The sequence below is a fragment of the Anser cygnoides genome, chromosome 1 (genome assembly GCF_040182565.1).
Source record: "Anser cygnoides isolate HZ-2024a breed goose chromosome 1, Taihu_goose_T2T_genome, whole genome shotgun sequence".
In the NCBI taxonomy this organism is placed as follows: Eukaryota; Metazoa; Chordata; class Aves; order Anseriformes; family Anatidae; genus Anser; species Anser cygnoides.
In genome coordinates this window covers 70542320-70563242 of record NC_089873.1, presented here as the reverse complement: position 1 = coordinate 70563242, position 20923 = coordinate 70542320, and the positions used below count along the sequence as shown (strand labels likewise).

At 40.6% G+C, this 20923-nt stretch overlaps 1 protein-coding gene and 1 long non-coding RNA gene across 10 annotated transcripts in view; one reads left to right on the top strand and one right to left on the bottom strand.

Annotated features, from left to right (window-relative positions):
* FAR2 (fatty acyl-CoA reductase 2) overlaps positions 1-15687 on the top strand; it is a 152937-nt gene extending 137250 nt beyond the window's left edge. For all 9 annotated transcript variants that reach the window (XM_066999544.1, XM_048048577.2, XM_066999555.1 and 6 more), the window contains 4 exons: positions 4009-4180; positions 8082-8211; positions 11807-11934; positions 14362-15687. In XM_066999544.1, coding sequence (XP_066855645.1) covers positions 4009-4180; positions 8082-8211; positions 11807-11934; positions 14362-14524 — 593 coding nt within the window. In that variant the 3' untranslated portion in view covers positions 14525-15687. The remainder of the gene's footprint in view (positions 1-4008; positions 4181-8081; positions 8212-11806; positions 11935-14361) is intronic.
* LOC136791113 (uncharacterized) overlaps positions 1-20923 on the bottom strand; it is a 41123-nt gene that overhangs the window by 10924 nt on the left and 9276 nt on the right. The window lies entirely within an intron of this gene.

Here is a 20923-nt window from a genome sequence, read left to right as displayed (position 1 = left end):
CTAAAAGAAAATTATTTGAAAAACATATAAGTCTAAGTAAGAGCTTAGGCTGAAACATACATTGCAAAACAGCTTATTCAGTAGATCTCCAGATAAAACCAAACCTCTGTTGCTAAAAGGAACTTTAACTGGTTTATTTGTTTTACAAAGAATGCTATGCCTTGGGATTTTTTCTGTCTTCTGTTACAGCAGTTATTCTCCCCACTATTAAAAAAATGTGGTCAGACAACTGAGTATTAACCTGAACAAGTGTATTCTGCTTTGTTGCAGTGGAAGTCTTACTAGTCTGACTGTGTAAAGTACATTTTTTATTTCTGCTCAAGACAAATTCTTAAAGTATACTTTAAAATAGTGTTCAGTGTGTGAAAAAAATAATTTCAATTTATCCTTGATGGTCTGTCTAGGAGAGAACCAAGTCTGATTCTCCCCCTGCTAAATATGTCCTTGAGTTGTAGAATTTTCTGCTGCGTTTTCATACAGTGGTAGGAGGGGAAAGACCACCCACTGTCATTTCAGTATCTCCTAGAGGTGATGTGTTTCTGGATCAGGACTCTTTACCTGCCTGGTCTGTCTGTTGGACTCTCTCTTCAAAAATAAACTGTCGTAGCATAAAAGGCTATTATTAGTCTTGTGAAGTTTGAATCTTTTCCAAAAAATAGGAGATAGTGCAATTGTGCTGAGTTGGTGCAAGCCAGTATAGGGGAGATTTGTACAGAAAACATTTGTAGGATTAACTGTTCCAAGTTATGCAAAAGTAGCATTTTCTTAACTCTTTCAGAAAGTCTTTCAGACTGGTCTCACTTCCCTCTTATTCGCTTTCTAAAACAACATTGCTTTCATTCCTGACTTCCAGAATTTTTCTTGAGTTTTCAGCAGCATCTCATCTGTTCTTGATATAGCTTCTTCTCACACCAAGAGAAGAGCATAATATTGTTGCTGCTTTACTACAGCTGCATTTCTCAGTACAAGCCTTAAGTAACTGAAATGAGAAAGGTGTTGCTGATCTGAGTGAATTCTGTGCACGGTTGATGGTCTGACATGACAAGGGATGTACTTTCTGCTTTTTCTGCCAAAAATGCAAAGAGAAAAGAAAGGCAGCAATATCTTTAACGTCTTATAAAAGGTCACCTCCACAACCAGTTTACGGTTGAAAACTAGATTTGTGGTATAGTAACATCAGGATTTAAATTGAGACTGAGCCATGCAGACAATATCAAAACTATCACAATTCCAAAATATCAGCAGTTCCCAGTAAAACTGCTATGTTTCTATTAGGAAATGAAGTGACCGAAGAAAACAAAATGAACTTAAATATTGATAAACAGGTGAGAGTTTATACATGAACTGGGATTTATTGTCTCTTGGAGAAACTTCCTTAAGGGGAAAAGAAGCAGAGTTCATGGGGCTACTCTCCTGATTCATGGGCTCCTTGACTGGGCACAGATATACAGAGCTCTTCACACTCAGAGCAGATCTCTTTACCTACTTAATCTGCCACTGGGAAGAGTCACTCCTCTTTGGCTGGCAAAGCTGTTGACACATTTATCAGCAGCCTGTGCCATCTCTTTTTCCCAGTGCTGGCAGTGCAGCTACTTGCATTTCACCTCTGCAGATGTCCTCGTGCAGGCTCATGGTCTCTGTGCGTTTGTTTTCACCGAGCTCTTTGCAGGTGCTCACAGCATGCTGGGAGGCTTCTCTGGCTGGGCCAGCATTTTTTTTCAGAGGCAGCATCTTCCCTGCCTACCCATTTCTCTCTTCATTAGATTATGTATGTCTTGAGTGCAGCTACCACAACAGTAAGTAAACTCATTTCTTAAAAAAAATAATCCTTGCTTCCCCACCTGCTGCTGCAGAGTTGCAGTTGCCCAGGCTTAGGGCAGAAACCCGTGGGGTTTAGAGACAAGCACTACCTGCCAGAGTGTGTTCAGCATACTGCTGTAACCTAGAAGTATGCTTGGAAAGACAGAAGGCAATGTAGAAATTTTTTTTTAGAAAATTTCATTTTTCTCTGATAGGGCAACAGTTTCAACACTTCCACCTTTCATTTATGTCAACGAGAGAACATGCTGCAAAGGATAAGATTTCCATACCACAGTCCACAAGATGACCACAGGATAACCACATCATTGCAGTGTGGCTACATAAAACAGAAGGAATGTCACTCAGTTCTAGCTATGCAGATGGCAGATGAGTTTCATAAGACCTGCTCTTCACCATTAAACTTGCAGCATACTGGACACAAAAATTAACAATGAATTTGCAGTCAGATTAGATTGCCCTAATTTAAGTTTTTGTTGTCTGAACTTAACAGCTAAGTGCCTAACAAGTTTCCTCTAGTTGCTGTTACTTAGAACAAGTAAAGTAAAAATCACTATTTGAAGTGCATTAATGAGCTGACTGCAGATGCATGTGAAGACTGCCTGAATATTACAACTGGAATCTGCTTATCTAAGGATGATCTGGATGTTTATTGTGACTTGCAAATTCTCATCCGATTTTCTATTTGTAACGTAAGCTTATGATATGAGCACAGATTGGTGTTGTAACTCTTAAACTCATTTGAGGGCTAATGGCTCAATTTTTTAAAATATGGAAAAAAATTACATTCTTTTTTACTTAGCTCACTGGTGCTCAGGAATAGGAGCTCCATCTGTTTGTCAATCATTAAGACGGCAGTCTTACATTCAACTACTGCCATTCCATTAAGCTTCTCCAACATGCAAATACCCCAGATACTTGCCGTTTCTGTGGCAATGTGCCACTGCAGGAGCGCAGAATCAGGCCCCAAATGTTCTGTGTCCTAACATACAAAGTGAATGAAACTCACCACCCTATTGGGAGTTTTCAAGTTAAGGATGCAATGGAATTTGCTTCTTCTTTGCATGCAGAGCTCGTGTGAAAGCAGGCTGCAGTATTTGATGTTGTAAGTCAGGTGTGGTTTGAAAGAACTTAATGATGCCTTTTGAGAAGCACAGTATGTGAGTATGCAGACTGTTCCTGACTCCAAGTAATATTGACACTAGCCCTTTTGAAAGTTTTATTAGAAATAAAAAGTCAATAAAAGGTTTCATGCTAATAGGTCAAAGTTTGCTTTCAGTGATCTGAGCATAATCTAAAGAACACTTACCAGTTTCTTCTACGTCTACTGGAAGTGAAAGCAGAAATGCAGTTCCTTGGTTTGAAGTGTTTCAGGCTACAACTGTCTGCTTTTCCTCCATTAAATTAGTAGTGTTTTGTTAGGAAAGTTTATGCCTGCTGGTATTATATGTTTCATATAAGTAATGAAGAGTCATCTCTATTCTGCACTGGTGCAGCCTCACCTCAAGTAATGTGTATGGTTTTGGGTACCACAATGTAAGAGAGATGTAAAACTATTAGTGTCCAAAGGATAGCTATGAAGATGGTGAAAGATCTAGAGGGCAGGAAGCATGAGGAGCAGCGGAAGTCACTTGGTTCAGCCTTGAGCAGAACAGGCCGAGGGGAGGCCTCATGGCGGCCTGCAGCTCCTTCACGAGGGGAGCGGAGGGGCAGGCGCTGAGCTCTGCTCTCTGGGGACAGCGACAGGACCTGAGGGAACGGCATGGATCTGGGAGAGGGGAGGGTCAGGCTGGGTGTTAGGGAAAGGTTCTGCACCCAGAGGGTGGTCGGGCACTGGGACAGGCTCCCCAGGGCAGCGGTCACAGCACTGAGCCTGCAAGAGTTCAAGAAGCGTTTGGACAACAGTGTCAGACATAGCGTCTTTTTTTGGGTGGCCCTGTGCAGATCCAGGAGTTGGACTCAGTGATCCTTGTGGGTCCCTTCCAGTTTGGGATGTTCTATGATTCTATCAGTTTTAAATCCATAAGGGACCATGGGATCATTTTGTCCAAACCCCAGTTACATGGTCTGGAGAATGATAGGTTAAACATTGCAAGCATCATAATTTGGGTTTTATCATACCGTGTTGGTATGGCTGTGCCCAACTCAGCTGAGTGCTTGATTTTAAGTAAAATTCCTGCTCTCTTACAGAACAGTATGTCATGTCCACATTCAAAAGAAACCCACTGGAGCAGGCCTTCCGAACACCTAATGCTCACTTGACATCGAACTACTTGATAAACCAGTACTGGATAACTGTCAGTCACAAGGCTCCAGCCATACTCTATGACTTGTACATGAGGCTGACAGGAAGAAAGCCCAGGTAAGAAACTGCATGCCCTCAACTATCTGCACATCTGCTACTGTTATAGAGAGCCTATCTCTAGCAACTCCTGAGAACTGGCTGCCCCAGCATGGAGTCCCTGCTCTTCCTCCCATCTCCAGGCCTTGTCTTGAGATTACTCAAAAAGAAAAGGAACCGAATGGCCATAGTTAAGGATAGCCTAACATTCCCAACATTTCCAGTGCTCAGGGCACGGCACAGATTTTAAACTCAGCTTTACACACTTCAGAGGTTCCCAAGCCAGCAGAAGAAAGACTGTTCTATCCTTTGTGTAGCAAGATTTTAATTGTTGCAGCTTTGTGGTGTGATTGCTGCTATCAGTCATGAGTAAGGAATCAATCTTGTGTAAGGATATTAGACTGGCAAGCTTTAGAACAGTTCTAGGTAACATTTTTTTTTTCTCATGAATCAGATGCATAATTAGCAGTTGACAGCACTGGCCAAACAACTTGAAATCTAGGATGCATAACAATTGTTTCTGAGTATGAATAAATTCCAAATTGTATTTACAAGTACAGGTTACCATTGCAATCGGTATTTGAACCTTGGCAGTGTCACGGCTAGGAGGAACATAGCTATCTGTGTCCCGTGTGGAAGGAATCCTAATGTAAATAACACAACTCAGCCAACTTCCTTCTTTACTCCTTGCCATTATGGAGGACAATTTGTTGTGAAAGAGCAGAGCAGTGTGCCAGTGCTCTGCTCCATGTCAGCCTCTCTACACTTCTCTGCTAGTTAGAAAGCTGGCTTTGGCTGTTTGCAGGGAAATCCCTGGCTGATGCACTGCTCTGATTTCTCTCTGATCGTCTGCTACAGAAGGAAACTGGTCTGTAAAATGACTTCCACTTATTTAGTAGGCAAGAATTTCCATAGAAATAGAGGTAAACTGAGGATGAGGAAGAATAGGCTGGAATCTCAGTACTCTGTTAAAACAGGCAGCAGTAAGATCTTGCTATTGATATTACAACTGACATTTTTGATAAAGTTGATTGCAGGTAGCCAGTGGTTATCGGCCATAAAACCATACTTGAATTTAAGTAGAGTTCAGCATGAACTCATGCTGAGAAGGATCTTTTCTTGTGCACTTTCAGATCTGTGACCTGAGCAAACATGGCTCAGCAATGAACTTATTTCACCAAGTCTTTTTTTTTCTTTTTTTTTTTTATAATTCACCTTTTCTTTTTACAGGGCTACTTAAGCTCATCCAGGTACTGCAATAATGTGAGATACAGAGAGCATGGTAACAGCTCATTCCTTCTTTTTTTCACCTACCTAAATAGTAGGTCTTTATGCCTTAAGAGCAGTAAACCATATTCAAATATTATTAAAAAAATAAAAATATAATGTGTCAAAGAACCTGCTTTAATGTTTCCCATCTTATTTTTTCCTCTGCTTTGAGAAAGCTCCTGGACTTAACTTTCTTCCGACTTGTCACTCTCACCTATCAAAGAACAAGCCATCTTCATGGCTGCCACAAAAGCCTTCTCCGTCAGCTTTAGACTTTTATATACTGCCACTCCTGAGAATCTTACTTTCAATGTTAGTTCACTTCACATAAATTGCTAGGTGTCTAGCAAAACTGCCCTAAGTGGATTATCTTTATTGCTATACATCCATCCATGTCTTAGAGAAATAATGTGGTTTATATCATTACTAGTCTCTTGAGGCAATCTGTTGCACCTGAGAATCTGCTTATGCTAGGCTCAGTATGGAAGAAAATAAAGAAATCATTTCTGTAAACAGCTTTCTAGAAGACAAGATGCCTTTCTGAAGTGTGACTAATAAGGCTATTGGTGACAGGTAATCCTGGCCTCTCAATTCATCCACAGTGGAGAAAAGAGATATTCTAAAAGAAGTCTTTCATATAGCTGTTCAAAGTCTGCAGAAATGCATGTATCTCCTTGGTTGATCTTTTTTAACATGCTATTCCTTAATCTAAATTAGTAAATATTTTAAATGTGGTAACAACATTTGAGCTGAACCCGTTACAGTGAAAAATGCAGTTCTTGTGCATTTCTGTTTAGATGCCTTCATTTATCTCCTTGATGAATACTTTCAGCTACTCAGATAAGTTGCTTTGGGTAGATCTACAGGCAGAGCTCATTCCGCCCACGTTGACAGGAGGCCGTGTCAATAGGATATTTGTTTTCAAGTGTGACAGACAAAACAAAAGCAGGGACACACTGTTAATTCTTTTATGTTTTTTCTTTCTTTTTTTTTTCTTTCTTTCTTTCTTTCTTTTTTTTTTTCTGATAGATTCCATTAACCCTAAGCACTTTAAAGGTACTGATGGCTTTTTAAGAGCCGGTTTAAGAGGCAACTCCAGATCTTTGCAATGCAATCTTATATGTTGTTTTCTGAGTTCCTAAAAGGTATTAAAATATTCACAAAGTTCTTCCTGATGTACTTGCCTACACATGCACAATCAGGAAGATTAATTTGAAGCAATTTTAGAGTAGTTTAGATAAACTGCATTTAATCAATGTGCACATAGCTATTCAGAATGAAAGTTCCCTTAATCTGATGTATTGCTTCTAAAATGAAAGCCACTTTAATTCTGAGTAGGAGTGTCTATGTAAGGTTTCAGTGTGCTTTAAAATCACTTTTAGTAAGCTGCACAGCTCTCCTCTGAATTGATGTACTCATTGTGTCTTTTTCTGCAGTGCTTGGTTCTTATTGAAGTGGCAGTCACATCTGCACAGAGAGAGGCCAGCCTGGCACCATTCTTCCACAGACTGCCGCCTTTTATTTGTCACACTGACTTTGTTACCTCTAGGCAGCTCAAAATTCCTAGTGAAAACAGCTCTGTTTTCCACAGAAATCAGCCTTTTAATGCTTTCCCTTGTCCTTATCCAGTCTGAGAGAACATGGACTGAGCACTGCACGTCACACTTTAAAACAACTGCCTCCCACAGGCCTTTCATACTCATGACCATTGGGAAACCTGTAAAATAATCCTGAGGTAGGGCAGCACTACTGTCATCCCCTTTTATGTAAACATGAGTCATAAAGAAAGGCCAAGACACATGAAAGACCTAAATCCACATTTCCAAAGTTCCTGTTTAGCAGCCCCGAACCAGCTTTCATCTTTATGAGGATGCTTCAGGAAGATATTCAGATAGTTTCACTGTGCCCTCCCATTCCTCCCCCACCAAAATAATGCGTACGATGATTTCCAAGGTCACCCACCAGGACTGCAATGCTATTAGGATCTTCCTGTGTAAGGAAGGACACAAAAATCACTCCAAACTGCCACTGTATTACACAGGGAGAAGGGTGGCCTTTAAGTCAAATGGAGAGATCAGAGAGACCTCAAGACATGAAAAAGATGCTGTTATCTGAAAAGTGAAGTTGAGCAATAGACTTCAGATCTTGTCCATGCTGCAGACGCAGTCACCTCTGAATTAGAGCTGGCTCAGTATGAGCTAACTCCAAAATCAGAGCCAGCCTCAATTCAGGAGTCAACTCCAGCTTGAGAACAGACAAACATTTGTGGTAGAAAGAGAATTATCTGCCTTGTGAGGCAAACAACATACCTTTGTGGTTGTGCAATCTGCTGTGCATACTTGGTACTGGTTAAGATGGGCTTTTCACCTCACACTGCAATGTGGTGCAGATATGGCCTCTTACTCTTTTTCAGTTCAGGCCAGTAAGTTAAGCCTCAGTCCTGCCCTGGAGAATGCTTGTTTGCACTCATGTTCAGAACAAAAATAAAGGCTGAGCAGCTGTAGGCTCAGGGCCTCAGCTGGAGCAGTTGTTAGACTCTTGCCGAGCTAGTTTTCAGTGGAGGGCTCATCAGGCTTTGGAAGTCCTATTCACCTGTGAAAACATCTACACGTCAAAAATCAAGTTCATCTCTGACTCTCCTCCTCTATTTTAGAATGATGAAGGTTATCAATCGACTGCACAAATCTATGATGCTCCTGCAGTATTTCTCCACCCAGTCCTGGGATTGGTCTTCAGATAATATGAATATGTTAATGGGTCAGCTTAACACAGAGGACAGAAAGGTAAGTATGCCCTGCATGTGGATTGCTGAACTCCACCTCTGTTCATCTGCAGCAATTATTTTTGGTGCATTGTTCAGCTTTCAAATGGCATCTGCCTAGATGACTGATACTGACTTTGATCTGAAAAAATATATTCCTCCTTGTTTTATTAAAGAATTTATCAGGAACCTTCCATTTGGAAGATTTTGGAGGATGCTTTCTCCTGATGTATTACTCTTTCTTCTCTTAGAGTTCAGTCAGTGAAGTCTTTCCAGTTAACAAGGCAGCTCTCTGCCTTTTGTTTTCAAGTTTCTGTTTGGCACGTAAATAACCTAGATTTGCTTTCACAGACAAAATGGCCTGCACAAAGGGAGCTATAGTGGTTTTACCCTGCTGGACAACTCTACCACAACCACTTTCTCACTCCCCCTCCTCAAAGGAAAAGGGGGAGAAAATACAATGAAAAATACTCAGGGGCTGAGATAAGAACAGGGAGATCACTCACTGTCACAGGCAAAACAGACTCAGCATAGGGAGTTTAATATAATTTATTTCCTATCACTAGCAGACAAGAGAAACTAAAAAACAAACAAACAAACAAAAAAAAAAAAACAACTAAAGACACCTTCCCTACAGCCACCCTCTTCTACCTCCTCCCCCCAGGTGGTGCAGACGAATGGGGAATGGGGACTGTGGTCCGTCCCTAATGCTTCATCCCTGCTGCTCCTTCACGGTCACTCTCTGCCCCTGCTCCACATGAGGTCGTTCCCGCAGGATGCCGTCCTTCCTGAACTGATTCTGAGGGGGCTACCCACAGGCAGTAGCTCTTTGAGAACTGCTCCCACACGGCTCCGTACCACGGGGTCCATCCATCCCCCAGGAGCAAACTGCCCCAGCACGGGTCCCCCCCCACGGGTGGCAGCTCCCCCCAGACCCCCTGCTTCTGCGTGGGCTCCTCTCCACGGGCTGCAGCTCCGGCCCGGGGCCTGCTCCTGCGGGGGCTCTCCACGGGCCACAGCCTCCTCCAGGCCACATCCACCTGCTCCACCGGGGGCTCCTCCACGGGCTGCAGCATGGAGATCTGCTGCATGTGGGACCCATGGGCTGCAGGGGGACAGTCTGCTCCACCAGGGGGGCCTCTCCACAGTCCGCAGGGGAACTGCTGCTGCTGTGTGCCTGGAGCGCCTCCTGCCCTCCTTCTGCACTGACGTTGGGGTCCACAGGGCTGTTTCTCACTCCTCTCTCCCAGCTGCTGTTGCCCAGCAGTTTTTTTTGTTGTTGTTTGTTTTTTTGTTGTTGTTGTTGTTTTCCTTTCTTAAATCTCTCACAGAGGCACAACCAACATCGCTCACTGGCTCTGCTCTGGTCAGCAGTGGATTCCTTTTGGAGCTGTGTGGAACTGGCTCTGATCTAACTTGAAGCAGCTTCTAGACCCACCTCACAGAGGCCACTCCTGCAACCCCCCCTGCTACCAAACCCTTGCCACAACAACCCAATATAGGAAATTTATATCCTCAATGAACCAGCTGTACTCAGCCCTTTGAGTTGAAGAAGTTAATGGCATCATATGTAATGGTGGCAACTTTATTACTTCCCGTATGGTTGTCTACATAGACTGGAATACCCAGTGGAGTAGGAAGGATAACGGCACTCCTTTTTGTACAGACACGTTATATTTCTAGAAGAAATGGTCAGTTCCAGTTTTCATATTACAGCTCTGATCCCCAAGAATTTCAGGCATCACCTGTCATGGGGACATATGCCCATGTAAACTAATTGTGCTGTACAGGTACCTCTGAAAGACAATATCAATGGTAACATGAAGTTATGTGCTCAGGTTAGTTTCATTGCAACTAACTAATCACTGGATAACTGCGTAGCATTCTCAATAGCTTCTCATCCTAGTTTTCTTAGTGTCTCACTTTTAGAAAGCTAGAAGGCTCCTTTATGTCACCTTTTCCTTCATCTCCTCTTGCAGTATGAAATTTGCTGGGTGATCTGGAAGGAAACCACTTGAATGATTTTGGCATTTTCATTAAAACATTAAAAACATTAAAACATTAAAACATAAAACATTAAAACATTAGTTTTAATGGGCACTGCATGGGCAAGTTTAGTTAACACATGGTGTCTTAGCTTGAACAATATGATAAAAGTTTCTGTTTGATTTAAGTTCCCAGGCAGCAATTTCTTTGCACGATGTCAAGTTCTGTTGTAGTCCTTATAGGGTTGAAATACAACTCCTTAAGAATGGGGTTGTAACTGAAAGACTGAAGGAGTACAGGCAGAAGGTCTGAAAAGCTTGAATGCACTTTTGGTCACTATCTCCTTGCAAAGAGATACTTAGACGTTCACATCAAATTGGTCTCACATCATGAAATTCTCACACAGATTCCCAGCACAAAAGTCTAGAGGTTTCTTTCCTAGTCCGTACTGGTATTGTTTGCAACAAATTCGAATGGTTAAGGGCACTGGTACTGCTGTGACTATAGCAGATGTAGAGGGAACATAAGTGGTAATATAGTAGCTTGTACTGGTGCAGATAAACAAAAAGTCACAGCGGCAAGGACTTCAGTGCAAGTTAGACAGTGATTCAGGCTTACCAAGCTGCTTACGAAAACTATTGTTATGCACTGCATCCTATGTTGCCACAGGTACATTACAAGTAAGTAGACAAGCTAGGTATGGTATGGGCAGCACAGTTCTCTAAATATACTTAATGCCCATGGTGATCTGCACGGTAGCTAACCTTTTGCATTTGACATAGTTAGATAACCCCTCTTCGCTCAAGTTGTTGCTGTCCTGATACCAAAGTTCTTGTACCAAACCAACCAGCGTGGCTTGTCATGAGAGTGAAAAGAAGGTATTTTTCTGAGTATCTGTCATTTTAGGACCTTGTAAGTAAGAAGCACCATTCACTTCACTGCTTCATTAAAAAAAAAAAAAAAAAAAACACTACAAAAAAAACACTTCCTCTTTACAAATCATTTCTTTGCTCTAGTAGACAGACAACAACCTGAGGGCTTGCTAACAATTTTTCCAATGTCATCTTTTGAAATTAATTGGCGTAATTAGCTCTGCAATGAGATTTCTTGATGCCAAACAACGGAGTAACCCATTCCTTGGATTTCTGTCAATCTAGATGATGAAAGAGAATGGAGCACATCACAGAGTAGTAACCACTGCAGACGTACCTGTTGATTCAATGTCCAGTTCATTTACTTACACCTAATTCTAGTGACATGCAAAAAACCTGCAGGGAGGCTTTCAATTCTATGCTTGAGTGGAATGTCATTTTTCTTCCATGATTGTGTGTGTGTACATGTACAATACATGTGTTTATGTACAAGTGGCAACCTGAAAGACAAACTTATCTTTATTTTCTGCCAGCTAGCATTAAATTTCTACTTTCTTTGCCCAAATTCTCAGCTGTTTAGGTCACTGATTGACAGCTGTGAAGTACAGTTTTTAAGTGTCCATGTCTTCTTTGAAACTTAGTGGCTTTAAGAACTTAATAGAGGGCCTTGTCAGGAGCAGGTCAGTGAAGAATGATGCTTAAAGTGAACTTGTTTTGAACTCTGGCATATAACTTCTGCTCTTTGTCTTTATCTCCCAGTTATACAACTTTGATGTTCGTCAGCTGCACTGGTCAGAATACATTGAAAGCTACTGCCTAGGTGCTAAGAAGTATTTGCTAAATGAGGACATGTCTGGCATCCCAGCAGCAAAGCAGCACTTACGAAAGTAAGTCACACCCAGTGACAAGGACCAGAGCTCCTGGCTATCTTGAATGTATTGTGAGGAAAATTATCTTATTTGCATTGAAATATGTTATTGTCGAATAATATGGAGATAAATATAGCATAGCTTTTTTTTTTTTTTTTTTTTTTTTATGACAGAGCATTGTTGGTACTTCGTTTTTTCATCCTGTGAGAAAAAGAGGACCCTTGATGACACTAACAGTCAGGGGCTAAACATTATGCCTTCCCAGAAGATGACCAAATAATGAAGTTGCAATACATAAGAGGAATTTATGAATGTAGAAGTTTCTGATCATTCACAATTATAATAGAAAACTAACGGTCAAATTTAGATTTTATGAAGCTCCTAGATTTTTATTTTTTTTTCAACTGAGGGGGATTGCATAAAAACTTTAAGCACTAGTGCAATTTTGAATTTAATTTAAAGTTGAAGTTTCTAATTGCTTAGGAGGAGAGAAAGATGCAAAATGGAAAAAACTCCAAAACTTATGCAGAACTCATGTATTTCAAGCCCTGGTGAAAGTTTTATGAGCTTCTAAATGAGCAATATGAGATTGCCCTCCTCCTTTTCAATTAAAGCTCCTCCTGTCTTCTCCAGTCCATTTACTGAGGAATGCAGGCAAAATTAGAAAGCACAGGTCTCTTGGAGTTCTGTTGTTTCCTTTAAGAAAACCATTCTCATGGCAACATCTTGTTGCCAGAGCAAGGAATCATAGAATCATAGAATGGTTTGGGTTGGAAGGGACCTTAAAGATCACCTATTTCCATCCCCCCCTGCCATGGACAGGGACACCTCCCACTAGACCAGGTTGCTCAAAGCCCCATCCAACCTGGCATTGAATACTTCCAGTGATGGGTCATCCACAGCTTCTCTGGGCAACCTTTTTCAGCGCTTCACCAGCCTCATAGTAAAAATTTCCTCCTAACATCTAATCAAAATATCTCTTCTTTGGTTTAAAATTTCCCCTTTGTCCTATCACTACCCCTGATAAACAGTCCCTCTCCAGCTTTCTTGTAGGCCCCTTTCGTGTACTGGAAGGCCACTATATGGTCTCCCCGGAGCCTTTTCTTCTCCAGGCTAAACAAACCCAACTCTCTCACCCTGATTTCATAAGATACAGCAGAGTAGGAGGGGAGAATCACCTCCCTTGACCTGCTAGCTACACTTGTTTTGATGCAGCCCAGGATATGGTTGGCTTTCTGGGCTGCAAGCATACATTTCCAACTCATGTTGAGTTTTTCATCAACAAATATCCCCAAGTCCTTCACTTCAGGGCTCCATTCACCACCCAGCCTGCATTTGTGTTTGGAATTACCCTGACCCAGGTGCAGGACCTTGCACTTGGCCTTGTTGAAATTCATGATGTTCACATAGGCCTACCTCTCACAAGTCTGTCTAGGTCCCTTTGGATGGCATCCCTTCCTCCCTCCAGCGTGTCAACCACACCACACAGCTTGGTGTTGTCCACAGACTTGCTGAGGGTGCAGTGAGTTCCACTGTCCATGTCACTGAAATGGAATGCTAAACAAATTCTTAGTTCATTGGTCATTTTTAAAGAATCTCTAAGAATCACTGTAACAAGCTAGTAACTGCCTCATAGTCCAAACAAGTAGTATGGTATAGATTAGTGACAGAGTTTACAAACAAAACAGTTAACTCTTACAAAACTTAAACCAGTCTTGAGTAGGTTAGATATAAAGCTTTCTTCCCTCAGTCAGACACTGGAAAGTCAGAATTTCTGAGAGCACTGCAGAAACTTTTGCTTGACACAGAGGACAATATAACTAGCATCTTAAAGAGATAGTAATTCAGTTTAAATATATGGTGTAAAAAAAAAAACACATGAAAACAAACAAACAAACAAAAATACAACTAATCAACAGTGCTGCAGTACTGCAAAACTGAAGACCGTTATGATTATTGAATAATATCCCAGCATTAAATGCAAGGTTTTATCCAAATAGGAGAATCTCATTCATCAGCTCCTGTAAAATGCCTCCAGTCTGTCACCAATCCTACATAGTCAAAAATAACTGATATACCAAATCAAAGCAGAAGGTATTGGACTACACTATCATGAAAAAATAAAAATAAAAAAACAAAAACCTCTCAGCATGACTTCAGTATCTATTCTGGCCTGAAAGTAGAGTGCATGGAGCAAGAGAGACTTACAATACAGTTATTCCACCTATTATATTAACTATTCACTACATCGTAACTTCAAGACAGTCTTGGTGGGTGGTAGAGACATCTTAGGCACAGTATTTTTACTCAAATAGGAGAGGCAAAAAGCCCAAGGGCCACTTACAAACAAGATTTCTTATAAAATTATCTGTAGCAAATGAAGTAAGCTGGTAAGGTTTTTGTTGCTTTTGTCTTCCTTCATAATATGTCTCTTTCTTTTCTCAGACTGAGGAATATCCGATATGCATTCAACACCACCCTCCTTGTGATCATCTGGCGCATTTTCATTGCAAGGTCACAGATGGCTCGAAACATCTGGTACTTTGTGGTGAGCCTCTGCTACAAGTTCCTTTCCTACTTCAGGGCATCCAGCACCCTCAGGCACTGAAGCCATCCATCAGCAACCAGCCTCTTCCAGAAGGACCTCCATCACTTCTAATCAGCGACTATGGGCATCGGGGTCTGAAAGTAGCAGAAAAATCCACTCCCTCTAATTGCAGCCTGCATTTATTGTGCACAGTTATGTGTTCACCTCTTTAATTTTAACTAATGCTTTAATACATGGTGGTCTTTCTTCCATAGGAGCTGACCAATTTTTAAAGCCATAAAGCTTTAGGAACAGATCAAGCTGGAACCTTTCATCCAGAGTCCAATGTGCAAGAGTAAGGATTAACCAAAGTCACAGTCTTCCCATGTACTATCTTGGCTATCTTAATTCAATCTTCCTTCTTAAAGGAAGCAAATTTAAAGCATAGAACCTTGGAAGAAAGGGATGCCATCAGAGAAGAACCAGTCAAGGAAATTAACCTGTGAGAGGTCTTCATAAAGAGGCTATTTATTTCTTCATTCTCATTCAGTGAAATTGTATTTTATTGAAAATCATGATTTTACAGTTTCAATTTTTCAAAACATGGTGGGGGGGGGGGGGGGGGGGGAATCAGTTACACTAGGCCAGTGAACACAATGAACAGCTTTCAGATCTTGACTCATATTGCTACTGAGGACTGATACTTTCAAGCCATAACTGAAGACACACATAGAATTCATATACCTGTGTTAACTGTTCTCGCTCACAAACTGTTTTCTTATGGAAAGGCATTTTTTTCTCTCTTTGGTTAAGATTGCAGTTCATCCTCTACCAAACAGCCCTGTTCTTGCATTTATCATTTTTGCTTGGAACATTTCTTTGTCGTGTGAAATGCTCTATTTATTCAAAGGATGAAGAGAAGACTTCCTAAAAGATTGAAGAAAAAAATCATAAACTTGTTACTATTTTTGAGAAAGTCCTTTTCCCCCTTCCATTTGTCTGCTTGTAGTTCAAAAACAGCCTGATACTGTCCTTCAAGATTTCATTACAGCAAAATCACTTTGCAGTTGAGCACTTGCAGTGGCAAAAAAAAGTATACAGGTATGTATTGAGGGAATCCTATCAGGCCAATTCTGCTACCACTCGTCATGAGGAATTAGAGTCTAAAACTTGTGGTTTTTTTTCTTTTTGAAGTTAAGAGAGGTTTTATTGACTTTTGAATAAAAACAGTTATGCGATATGAAGTTAATGTTTTGTCCTACTTTACATTTTAGAAAGGAATCCAGGGATCTTCCTAAAGCTCAAGGCTATTGGAGATATTTGTTTTAACTAGTAAAATATGGATTCCTCTGGAGGAGGAGGGAGAAAGAGAAAGAACTTTCTTCAAAGTAGCTGGTGCAATGACACTTAGTGCAACAAAAATTTTCATGCTGTCAGATTTTCAAAGTAAAATGTAATACTGGAACATATTTTATTCAGATTACACTGAATAAGCACTTTAAGATTATGAGACTTTAAAACAGCTAGTTTTTGAAACAATTGCAGCATCCAGTTTGTCTAGTCTTGTGTCATACTAGCTGTCTGAACAACTAATGCTACATCACAAAAAAAAAAAAAAAAAAAAGACTGACCCTTGAGAACTGAGAATACTGAGAATTCTCAAAAATTACAAAACTACAAAACTACAAAGCTGGCATTCTTTAAAAGTTATACTTGGTTTTGGCAGTGAAGGCAAGAGCAAATTGTGATGACAGTGTATATATTTACTTGTGCATCCAAGCTGATTCAGAAGTCTTTCTAAAGGTTCAAGGAATTAATCTTCCCTTGTATGCCCCAGAGATCTAGTTTTAAGCAATTACTAAATGATGCCTGTAGCAGACCTTGACCAGAAGCACGGTGTCCAAAATGGCAGGATTCCTGCATTCCCTAGCAACGGCCCCTATGTCACACATTACTTCTGATCTGTGTTCAATTAAGTCAAGCACCCATTTTATAAAGAAGCAATTTTTATAAGCCCTTGACTTGAAAACGTATTTTCAAAATTAAACTGTACTGGTTGTTAGCTACTTGCTTTCCAATGCCAGAAAGTAGGCAGTGCATGCTGTGCATTGCAGTAATGCAAGGTGTCACTGCCTGGGAAACTAGGAGGTACAGGTTTCAGTGCTGGTGCTCAGATATTTCATGTACACTGACTGTAGCAGTGTATATGGTGAAGGTCAGCTGCATTATCCTTGACTAACTGGGCTATGCAGAGACTGTGGCTACCTTAGCAGCACAAGGCAGGTCGCCATAGGGATGCCTCTAGAAAGACTGCATTCCCTCAAGTAAATAAGCAGGTCATCAGCCAGCTTCCAGACTCATGTGACAGGCTTAAAAACAAAACAAAGGTGCAGACTATTTTGAAAAAGCTTCATTTAAAAAAAATAAGGTAAGAATTCTAGCTCATATCCAAGAAGTCTTTTAAGTGCCTGACTTACGTACAAAGAGAAACAACAGCTAAGGGGATCATATGTCTTAAGCTGTCTACATGATAAGACAAAACCCCTCAGTGTCACAGAAAAGTCAAATACTGCAGACCTGCTACACCTACCCACAACACCTGACTGATGTAGACCAGACCTACTATTGTTGGGCTATGAGTGAATTTTTCTGCCTTCCCTTCACCAATGCTAGTCACTCCATGCACCCCTCAAATATGCTTGCAGGCATTCACAGTTATTTGCACGAGCTGTATTGTCCCAGCAAGTCTGAAATAATGTATCTTTGCTTATTGTGAGCATATCCAGACCTGTTTTCTATGTGTGCAGAAAGACACTTCAGGCTTCACTCAGACAGTGGTGGTATCACGTTCTAAAGCAGTTCAGCATTTTGCTGAAGGTAACAGCCACAGCAAAGCTACTACTCATCCCTGAAAAACAGCAGGCGCTGCTTGGAATGTTGCAGAAACACAGATATTGCAGATGGTGTATGCTGTTCTGGAGATCTTTTGTAGCCCACACACCATTGCCAGCAGCAGGCTCCAGGGCTCTGGCCTTGCCTATGGGGGAGATTAAGCTTTTAGCTTGTTTCAACACAGACATAACCTGTGGTGAAGATTGAGTCTTTCTTCTTGTGGCTTGACATATTTTCAGGTGATTGTCTGAAGCAAAACAGACACAAAAACCATAGGAAAAAAGACAATGCAGAGACTGACACATGGCAATGGCATTTGGCTGCCAGTTCTGACAGTAATAATGGAAAGTTGGACCTGACATAAGAACTCGTTCTCACCTCAAGCTGTAACTTACCTTTGACATTTCTAATTTCTGTTTCTCAATGTATTTGTATGTGCTCTGAAGAAATCCAAATCTTGGGGAAGATATCTAAAAGAAAATGCCAAGTAGCAGACTTTTTTTTTCCATCTCTCTCTCTCTCATGTATACTTACAACCTTTTTGCAATAGACAAGTAAAACAGATTTGTTGTTAGATCAGAGGTACTGACAAATTAACAAGAACAATTCAGGAGTGGATACTATTCATGGCTGAAGGCTAGAGATATTACTACCTGTATGAATGAAGCAGGACCCAGGCTTTCTTTTGTTTGTTTTTCTCCTCTAAAGAGGTAGCTTGATCAGTGCTATGGTGAGAACTAGAAGGAGCAGCCTCTGCTAAGAGCAGAAAGATTGTTAAGTGCAGAGCATCCAGATCAATGAGGAAAGGGAGACTCAAGAGATCAGAGAAGCATGAGTTGCCAAACCCACGGTTGCCTCTCAAGGGGCAGGGGAAGAGCTCCATCAGCATTTTGTTATCAGTTTGGATTCTTCTATGAATTAAAAGGCTCCCCTGCCCTTCCCCCCCAACAACCAATGTGCAGCATAAAGAACAGTATTGACAGTCATTCTGCAGAGCCATAAAAGAAAATATCTGCCACAAGACAGTATAATGAGATTATCGTCTATAGTTTTTGTACCCCATGAACTTGCATTGTAGTTACGTGCTCACAGTGTTGGAAGCGTGCAGTGCTGCTACAAAAATAACAAAGACCACTGCTGAATCCAGTGTATTAATGTTTTGTTAATACCATGCACACACACGCTAGTCTGTAGACTATAGCTATGAACTGCTGTGTGAAAGCAATGAAACACTGAATAGCATTTCATTGTCAAAGAGCAATGAGCATAAGCTTGCAATTAAGAAGTGTTGTTTTTTTTTATTAAATTGTTGTAACAAGAACAACAAAAAAAATCCCTAAGATTAATCAGAGTTTAAACAGCTATTTGACTGACAACCAAGCCTGTTTATCTCCAGCATGTCTGTTATAAAAAATAAAACTTCTCACCCCCTCCCCTCCTGACACCTCAGTAACTTTGTTAAGAAAACACAATTCTTTCTTCGTAGAAAGAATTCTTGAGTAACAGACATACCAGTATTCTACTGGTTGTTGGCACATTACACACCTCCTCAAGAGATTTCTTATTTTACATTTTCCAAGAAAACATAGTTGTCTGTGGGTGTATTTACATGTTCCTGCACCAGTCTTTTCATTCAACATACAGAGAGCGTAAAATAGTGGAGCTCATATTGAAACGCCAGGCTGTGCTTGTTTGGTATGCACTGTTCTAATTCAGTTTAAGATGAAGCGGTAAAACCTATCCTAGTTTCCAATGTAAAGGAAACCAAACCTGTAGTACTATTAAATAACCAAATCATTATCATGAATAAGCAACTGGGTAAAGAGGGAGGGGGCAATCTTTTGTTTGTAAATAAGCTACAGCTTCATGGTTGAAAGCATGCTGTTGCTCTTCCAGCATTGACGGTCTACTGCAGAAAGCAAGGGTGAATTTTTGTTACAATTAGACCCTTTATTCTAGTTCAGAGTAAGTAATATTCTGTACATTCCCCGTAAGTTAAAATGGTGAATATCCCATTATATGGTGCTAACTATTGGTATGAAGGTGATACAGACCTACTTGAGTCAACTTAAAAATAAAAAGAAGTGTATTTGGAGAATAATTAAGTGCTATCTGGCTCTTCTCAATTGCTAAAAAGTCAACTGTGAATTCAGTTTTGTTCAGATTAACATGAAACTGCTTATAAAAGGTTTATTGTTCTTATATAATCTTGGCAGACCCCACTTTATAGTAAAATATTCTCCCACTGTCCAAAGTTTATATGGTTCTATCTGATATTTCTATTCTCTTGTTAGCTATGAGGCAACTTACTGTTATAAATCTTACTTACAAAGTTTCTAATGTAAAGGTGTAATCTTTTGAGCTCTCAAATCAGATGAAATGTTAAATTCAAAAATTGTGAGAACCTCAGCCATAAAATTGTTACTATGATGTTTATGTTATTTTAAACATTTAATAAAGCAAAATATTTTAAAATTATGGTTATTTTGCATCAGTTTATGTTAGTTGCTAAAGGAGCTGGTTACTTGCTGGCCATCGCAGTTAAGCACAGGCTGCTTCTGAGCCAGACCTGCACCAGATTTGTACCATGCTGCGGCCTGGGTCCCATCCTCTGTGGAATCACATCCCCACCTACACCTATGAGAAGCTGCCAGCCTGAGAACCTCCTGCACAGGCCAGGATAGGAAATAAGCAAGGGAAAAATCCCAATTTTTAAAAGTAATGATGGCGAGACTTTAATTCAGACAGCCATAACCAGGGCAGGAGCATCTCAGCTACGTGCCCTACAAAAGGTGATAGGGACAGGTCTTCAGCGAGGACAAGCTGGTAACAAACTAACCAACATCCTGAACGATTTGCTATTTCCATCTGAGAATATTCCCCAAATTCCTAGCTTTACAAGGTAAGGGCTTTATTTTACTTTCGGTGTTAACATCGTTTGTAAGGTTTTAAAGTCTATAGAAATACAGTATGCTTTTACTTCAATATTACTTTATAGGCATTTCCAAGAAGTGTACACAATACTACTTCAGGCTGTTGGGCAAACTCTTAATCTAGCAGTTCTCAGGATTGCCAAAACCAGTCATACACTATGACAAATACTTGAGTGTACTTCAAAATGTCTTCAAGGCTATTTTAGAAGCAATGGCACAGTAAGATAGATAAGGAAATCATCTTGACAAGGTGATTTCTAGCAGGAGTAGCTAGAAAGTTGTTTTGTTTATTTAGAGCTGTTTAGAGCTATTTAGCTGTATGTTTAGAACTGTTTGAAAAAAGTTCTTACCCTTTCCTGTACTGGGAAAAAAAAAAAAAAGTCTGTCTTTCTGAAAAAAATCTTCATGGTTGGCAACTTCAATAGTCAAAATTCTCCAGCTACCAAAGAAAATGGTAGTTTATGGAGTTAAATCCAGCTGGCCACTGGTCACAAGTGGCATTTCCCCAGGGGTTGTTGCTGGAGTCCATTCTCTTTAATATCTTTACTGATGATTTGGATGATGACACCAAGTTGAGTGATGTGTCGATCTGCCAGAGGGTAGGAAGGCCATGCAGAGGGACCTGGACAGAATGGGTCAAAGGGCAGAGGCCAAT